Source organism: Orussus abietinus, unplaced genomic scaffold (assembly GCF_000612105.2).
Source record: "Orussus abietinus isolate OABI.00-Male unplaced genomic scaffold, Oabi_2.0 scaffold762, whole genome shotgun sequence".
NCBI classification, from domain to species: domain Eukaryota; kingdom Metazoa; phylum Arthropoda; class Insecta; order Hymenoptera; family Orussidae; genus Orussus; species Orussus abietinus.
This window is the reverse complement of record NW_019394905.1, coordinates 19758-28307: the sequence shown is the minus strand read 5'-3', so window position 1 is coordinate 28307 and position 8550 is coordinate 19758. Positions and strand designations below refer to the sequence as shown.

The window sequence follows — 8550 nt, the reverse complement described above, 5'->3', positions numbered from 1 at the left end:
CCTTAATGACCTGATGGTGTGGCAGATAATAACCCCTTTCTGCTCTAAGGCTCTCACAGATCAATTCCATGTGGCTGAAATCTCTATACTCTCGCATAAAATGAATATACTCTTCCTTCAATTTCGCGTTCTGATGTCGCTTCTTCTCCAGGGCATGAAATCGATGCAATGCACCTTGATACGATTGGCCTAGATTTTTGAGCATCCGATTAAAGGGCAGTTTAACAACAAATCTACCCGTTTTATCGCGCTAAACCGTTTCTTGAAAATGTTTTACACATGCTTCGTCCTACGGCGAATATCTTTTTACGTCTGGTCCCTCTTCAATTTCCCAGAAATGCGCGATTTGTTTGTGTAACGTGTAGGTATGTAAATAGCAATAAACTCCTCAGCTACTGTTATCTGCTAAAGCTCGTCCCCCAAAAAGCCATCCCAATTGAGACTTTTGAAGAACTAATCCGTAACGTCCTATTTTGATTTTACCGCTACGAAGGAGATAAAAAAGATTTCCATCCCTAACAAAACATCAATTTCTGCAGGAATGTGAAACTCAGGATCGGGCAAAGGCAAATTCTCCGGGAGAACTATTCGTGCTACGGTGATTGGCTGGGTTGGAAGCTGCTGTGCTATCTCCGGAATGATTAAAAGAGTTAATTGCCTCTCGTAATTAGTATGCATCAATTTAATTTGCGTGTCAACCAAATACCTTATATTGGTTGGTACTTGATTCAAGCCCGTTACGGGGATGTTCGTTTTCCGTTTGGGGAGTCTTAACCCTTCAGCAAGTCTCTCAGTGATAAAATGAGATTGCGCGCCGGGATCTATCAGAGCTCGGCATGTGTGTTGTTGATCTTGGTGATCTTGAATTAAAGTCTTCGCGGTTACGAGGACCACTTGCGTGGAAGTATTAGCATGCAATGCGACGCTTGTCGAAGGTGCCGAAGGGGCGTTTTGGGAGCCTGTAGGCTGCTGATCCGAATGCAGCAGAGTGTGGTGTTTTTTGGGGCATTTTTGGATGGATCGTCATTCTTGAGCTCTATAATTTGCCTGCAGACAGTTTATGCATAACCCTTTTTACTTTACAAAATACCACCTATCGGTTACAGCTTGTTGTAGGAAGGAGGGGCATTCGCAAAGCTGATGTCCTTCCTTACAACAGACGCAACTAGGCCTTTCGTTAGATGAATGGAAGATTTGTTGATACTTATTCGATTGACGATGATTACTGGATTTGATGGGTTGTTACGGGGCGGCCGAGCGGATGCGAGGCCGGGGTAATTCGAATGGAGATTACCCAAATCTTGCGCGTAACGATTATTTTAAGTTTGTGAGGAGATTGATCCGAGCCGCTAGACCAATTCCTCTGGTGGGATTTAGGGAAGTGAGGAATAAAAAAGGGGTGCGGACAAATGGCTATGTGGCTATTGTATTAAGATTTGCGTTTATTCGTACGTGAAGTCTGAACTACAATCAGCTGGAAGGGCACCCGAGGTGCCTTGACCTAATTTCTCTAGATTAATATACTTCCGCGTCGCGGCGGTTCGGGTGTCGCGATAGCGCGCTTTAGCGGCGCCGGTGTGCTGACTCGGGAATTCTTACTATTTTAATGGCGGTCTGCGCGTGATTCTATTTCGCGATGCTGAGATTCGAGCTCAGCTGTTTAATGGAAGTCGATGGATTCTTAATCTATCCGGTTGACCGGAGCAAGGCATGGAAATCGCGATAATGGTTAGAATTCGGTTTTGGTCGGAGATGAAGGGTTAATAAATAAACTAGAATGAAAATGAGGATGAATCGAGCTTGCGAAGGATCCTCTACCTAGCTTGATCAGCGGACGGATTCGGTGACAGTCTATTTTGATCGACCCAACCGGATGACTGTGCGTGAACACCTTCATCCCGTAGCATGCCCTAGGGTTGGAGGTCTCCTAGAAGCCTCCCGTCCAACGGAAGTCGCAGTGCCGCCGTCTAGTCCTGACTCGGTGGTTGGATCGCTGGAGTACCGGATGGCGCTACTGCAGCTCGCAGGATAGTGGTCCTTGGCAGGGAGTCCTATGGTCTCGGTCTCTGACTCGCTAGGAACGGAGTACCGGGGACCAGGAGCTCCACTTCAGTTTCGATGACGACTGACGTTGACTTACGTCAAATTGACTAAAGTTTCGACTAATGACTTATGACTTATGACCCTCGTCTTGATCGGACTGCTGGTTTTATTGGCAGGATGTTCTCATTGGTGAGGGCTTCCTAGGGCCCAGATGAGGGTGGCGTTTCTGAATCGTGCTGATGCGTTGCGGAGTCATCAGGTTGTTTGCCCCGGGTCGGTCGGTGACTTTTGGAACCGTTTGGCCGATGAACTCGTTGGATTCTTTCGCAAGAGTTTCGCGTTTCTTTACTCGGATTTCCATGGCTAGCTCCGGTGATTGAAAAATAGGGTTTTTCCCTATGTTAGGGTACGGAAGGTACCTACGTAACAGGGTTAACAATGACCTCAAATTGTTTCGGGTTCGTTGCTTCGAGAGTTTGCTGGCTTTTATCCAGGAACTCCGACAATTCCTTGAATGTTGGCATTCGAGAATCGGAGAGCGATTCCTCGCACCGATCGCGTGTGTCCTTATAAAATTTGCTAAGTATTATTCCGATAAGTAATGTATCCCAAGAGTCGGTGGGTAGTTTCAAAGTTTTAAGAGCCCTAAGGTGTCGTACAGTAGTGAGTAACTGGCCCAATTGAGAAGCATCTGCCTTTTTTAGTGCAGGAGCGGTAAGAATCTCGTTAACATGTTTAAGAATAATTAAGCGTTCATTATTGTAACGTTTCTTTAGAAGATTCCAGGCGACTTGATAATTGTCTTCCGCTAGCTCCAAAGAGTGGATAATATCAGCAGCTTCTCTCTTTAGGCAAGAGCGTAAGTAGTGAAGTTTCTGTCGTGCAGGAAGTGAAGGATTGCAATCTATCACGGATGCAAAGGAATCGCGAAAGTTGACCTATCTATCGTAAACTCCGTCAAAGGTTGACAATTCAATTTTTGGTAACCTACAATGGGCATTGCTCTCATGAGTAGTTAACGGAGATGGAATACTACTAGCCGTACGAATTAGAATTGTTCGTTGTCGGAACGATTCGATAAACGCGGTCGCCTGTCCTACTACTTGAAGCCATCTATTTTCGAACTCGACGCGATCTGACTCTCCACTCGACGTCGTACCAGTTTCCGCTTCCTCCAATAACTCGATTTCTGTTTGCACATCGTCGTACTCCTTCCATGTGTCCTTAACGCGATCTAGTAAGGCCCTAATCGTGGGAACCTGACTCGTTTCATTACATTATGAAATGGTTCTTTGGAATCGTGTTAATTGCGCCTTAAGAGTACCGCGCTTGTTTCAAGGATTTAACTTTATCTGCCGACATTTCGGTGTACCTTAATTTGCGGGATCGAAGGGAAAGATAAGAGGAGGAATAGCGACTTAATGACTCACTACTTGTTACCCTTAAAGAAGTCGAATGACTCGGCTGACTTGGATGCCTCGGGTTGACTGTTATTCCCTCTTCGTCTCAGGGGCTCCGCAGATGCTGTATCTCCATGTGAATGTCTTCCACGTGGTCACGGTTGTTTTAGTGATTACCTATCACTGCGCTGCTTTCACGAGGATGCTGACGCAACGTATCGAGACGAGTTTCTTGCCTTGAAACTTCACGAAGTTCACTCGCGTATCCGATCCGTGTTTCTATGAATTGTTCGCCGCGTGATTGGGCGCGTGTCAGCTTCCGAGATGATAGGCATATCCGGCTCGAAGGACCAAAAAATGTAACCGTGAGGCGAAGCTTATAGGTTATTCGCGACTTGATTTTAAATCGCTTTCCACGAGAATGGTGAAGAACCCTTAAATTCGTCGCCTAAGGATGAGGAGATATCTGAGAAATCAAGAGTTGTTCTCTCCTCAAGTGTTTAATGAATTCTGACTTGTACAAAAATGTTTTTTTTTAACAAACATCAGGTAGGCGTGGCCACGTAGTGATACATCAGCTAATTGGTATTTCAAAATATGGGAGGAGATTCGCTGCGCCAATAGGGTGTTCGAAAATCGCTGAATTTTAGGTTTTTCCAAAAAGGAGTCGCACGGAAAGGGAAGCACTTGTAGTGGGAGGTACCGTTACCTGAACGGGCGAAAGTCTTTTCCAAAATGACGAAGCAGCTGTCTCGATCGGCAATAAAAATTTCCTAAAGGATCGGCTGCTTGCCAGATGCGGATGTGATGGAAGGTCAGCTCTTTTCCGAGTTACCTTTACACATTATCCTAAAATCTATAGTGAATTTAAGCTTAAATAGCTGTAGCCTATTTATGATTCAAAAAGAGGATTGAGTTATAAACTGAAATGATTCTTAGAATATCTGAATTCCGACGGATATAATGAGGTCGCGTTATGTACACTTGACTCATTTAGTTCATGGCGATTAGGGTACGAACACATTGAATATAGAAAAGAACTTGGAAAATATTCCTCATGTATATCTGGCACTGGAATGATATTTTAAGTACAATATTAGATCATGTACTGTGACGATGCACCCTGTGGGCGATCATCCCAAGGCTCCCCGTGTTAATCATTAATCCTGGAAAACATAAAATCCTTTCCGAAGGCAGTGGAATTATATTTTATTTGCATTTACTTCATCTACGTCTTATTTCAGCACGCTCGACGCTCGAGGCCGAGAAGGTCGAATATCCGTTGCGCCACCTTTAATGTTTTTTGATAACATAAGTAGTGTGTAGTTTAGATGTTAGGACGTCCTCGCGGTGAGGCGAGTGCGGACAACACGAAGATGGCAACATCCATCGCGGGACATGGGGATTCCGGAGGGATCCCGGAAGAGGACGAGTGACGGTGGCAAAGGAGCCTCGTCCCGCCGCCGCCCATGGATGCCGTGTCCGCGCGAAGTAGGGCCAAGCCAAGCCACCTGCGGTCCCGCGGTTGACGGTAAGCGCCGACCCATGGCAGCGTCGCTGGGGCACCTTGTCCGTATACGGATTTCCGGCCCCTCACCGATGGCGAGAGGAGAGCGCTTTGCCGGAGGTCGTGGACCCCCCCCCCCGCGTCACCTTTGCTTCTAGGGAGTCCCTAAAAGGGCGGCGAAGGGTGTCCTATTTGCGTCGCCCTCCTGCGCTGAGGCCAGGGTGCGGTGACCCCAGGGCGGAAGGGCCCGAGGGTCCTCTCACCCGGGAGCCGTCGCATCAGGGGATGTCGGCAACCTCGGTCTACATCTCGAGGAACTTTGGCTCAAGGGAGCCCTGGATCGGCGCCACCGAAACCCCGAAAAGCTAGGCCTCTGGACGACATCCACCGCCAGCCCGATGACGTTACGCTCCAGCCGTGCGCCCGATTGGACCGCGGGCGCGCCTCAAATGCAGCGCGCGAATACGTGCTCCAGGCTGGCTCACGCCGCGGCTGACAGCGCTCGAAATTTAGGAGAATCCCGAGTTTGATTGCTGTCAATTGGCCAGCACAATTTGGCAGCCAATGACGGCCAATCATCAAGAACTTTAAGTCGCCGCCTAGCCTGCCCGGAGGACCACGGCGAGGACCCGGTCTTCTTGATCTTCGAGCGTCGAGCGGTACGGACATGTACGAGCCTCTGATCGCTGCCGTAACCGATTCCATCGCGGCCGTCCTTATCACCCGCAGCTGCCTGGGAAAGATCGGCGCATTCGGTGGGCTAAGCACCGAAGGAGCATCGCCGCACTTGCTGAGCCCGAGTTTTGAGAGTGCAGTAATTTTTGTAGAGTTTGGAGTAGGGTTTTACTTCGGCCTATAGCAATGGGCTTCTAGGAATCGTCGGAATTCATCGCTAATACATTGGTAAGCACTGGTAGAAGTCTCAGTGGAGTGCACAAAAAGGACGCTACTTTCGCCTCAACGGCGAATTCACCTGCCTGAAACCACTACATTTTGAATGATATTATGCACAGCTTGAGTGCGATTTTGCAGAAAATTTTCGTAAATTCGAAAAAACATGACGCACAGGAACATTTGTGTGAGTGTGCAATACGTGCTCGCGAAAATGTTTGTCAGAACCTACCTCGACCATCTTGGAAGGCCGTCAGGAACGTCATATTGCGACAAAAGAGACGGACGTTAGGAAGAAAGGCCGTTTTGTAAAAATCATAAATTTAAACTATTCATATAACGAAATTACTACAAACATTGAAACTTTGGAAACATTTGCAAAAATAATGAGAGTTAAGTGTATTTTCTATTTAAAAAAATCAGTCATTTGTGAACGTAGATGTTCGAGCATAAATTTAGCGATCGTTTTATGCCTGTTGGGTAGGAAATATTGCAATGTCAACCTTAACGTCACTCTTCTTGCCACTTTGTGTTACAACGTTATGAACACAATCCACCAAGAATCACCCTGAATGCCGACAACGGACGAATCACACAATGATCTTAGATACCACATGTAATTACGCTGGATTTTCCGCCTACTATTAGTAAGAAAAACTATTCCCACTGTGTACAAACGTCAAAACATTGTAACGGGTCTAACAGTGACCGTGCGCCAGTGTACCGCGACCATTAGTTCGGCGAAATTCGGGCATGCGCAGCGATATTTGCGAGTAAGTAGGGAGCCCTGGGAAAGGGGACCGCCGACCGAAAGCGCGAAGTATCGCGAACTGCACTTAGATTGTGAATTTCTAATGGGAAAGACGTCAATCGTGAACTTCGAATCAATAAGTCACTGGAACTCAAACTGCACTTGGATTCTGCTGAACCCGCGGACGGAGAAAATCACCTGCCGTTCGTGACGGGATCCGTTCATACTCTCGGAGAACCAGGTATTGCCGCCCACGAACCGAGGTAGGGCTAAACACCCCGAAGCGAATGTATGCCCTTTTATTTGATTATTTTCAGGAACTAAAAACCAGTGGGCCTGTCACGGCCGCCGTCCCACCTCCTTGTAGCTCACATCCTTCCACCAAATTCTATCAACTTCCTATCGGCTCTGTATTGCAGCAGATTCCAATTACCATAACCTCCGCCAAGCCTTACACCAGTCAATCGTCGCGACTGGAATAGGATTCTCAAGTCGAGTTTAAATAAATAAACTCAAATCTCACCCAGTGCAAGAGCTCGGATCAAGTACAGACCATTATAACGTGGAAACGATCCTACTTATCAGAGTCATAGATATATCTGCATCGCAGACATGCAACAATCTCGGAAAAAAGTTCCTGCTATTTCTTGCCTTGTGTAGTTGAAATGGAACTATAATCCATGTTGATTATGGTGTGAAATTAGTTGATTTCTGGTAATATCGCTCGAAGGTAAGAATTGTTGCAACATATACTCACCATGCATGACTGTCGGGCTGATGGCGAGAAAGTTGACGCAAGCTGCACCTGTACCCTGCCCCATGAGGGTTACGTTTCCAGGATCCCCACCAAAAAGCGCAATGTTTTGCTGGACCCAATGAAGGGCGGCGATCTGGTCCATAAGCCCATAATTTGCGACCCTCGCTTTCAAGTGCGGCGCAATGTTGGCATTGAGAAATCCAAGAACACCCAGCCGATAGTTCATCGTAACTATCACTTGGTCCGTGTAGCTGGCCAGCACGCTACCGTCGTAGGGGTTTCCGCTACCCCAGTCGTAACTCTCTCCATGGACGTAAAGAAGAACCGGATGTTTCCTCATGCTTTCCGTCATACCTGAAACACAAAGAGGTTTCTTGCATATCTCGGCAAACACTTTAGAAAGATCGAGAACCACACACTTTGGAAAAAAAAAAACAATCTCAAGGAATGTAACGAAAGCAGATAAATCCATATAATCTTGTGATACCAATGAAAAATTTTAATCCGTATCAGCGTTTTTGAATTATCTGTTCATATCAGTACCGCCTGTTACGGCCAGTATTAGTGTCTTCGGTTGGAATTATATCAAGAAACTAGGTACAGTTTCGTGCCAAATACATATAAAAGCGCATATAAATACGAAGCTTTATGAGCACTGTATAAGGTGCGAATCATTCATAGTCACTATCTGCGAAGTTTTGCCTGTCGCGCCAAACTGAACAGGAAATGTCGTTCCTTGCATAGATTTACTGAGAAAGTGCTAACCTAAAGATAAAATTAAAGGCTCAAAGAAATTTAATTGACGGCGACAAAATAAAATTCATCTATATCTTTTTCGACAGTAATGTGACTTTGAATACTTGAGTGGTAACATAACTTGGTGCGCCATGTTACCGACATTTATATTTATGTTGACGCCAATTACACGCGACATTAGAAATGAGACGAAATAAAATATTCTATATGTCAGGGAAGTAGACTGGTTACAAAGAGATCGATGAAAAATTTAAGAAATCCCCTGGGTCTATAAGTTTTGATACCCTAAATGACCAATGGCACCATCTACCACATTTAGCAGCAACTAAATTTTTGCTCTTAGAGAGTACTTAGAGAGCACGTGCTGATCACGGAGTATCCGAAAATTGTCCAGCACATCTTTATAGAACTTCTCTCGATATTTCCCGCATGAATCTGTAATGAT

General features: G+C 46.0%; 1 protein-coding gene across 1 annotated transcript; it reads right to left on the bottom strand.

The window, feature by feature from the left end:
• Positions 1–7349: 7349 nt before the first annotated feature.
• On the bottom strand, positions 7350–7703 carry LOC105698222 (neuroligin-4, Y-linked-like; the record flags this gene model as incomplete). Its single annotated transcript, XM_023433458.1, has 1 exon — positions 7350–7703. A coding segment is annotated over one exon (354 nt), but the record flags the coding sequence as incomplete, so codon positions are not given.
• Between the last annotated feature and the right edge of the window lie 847 nt (positions 7704–8550).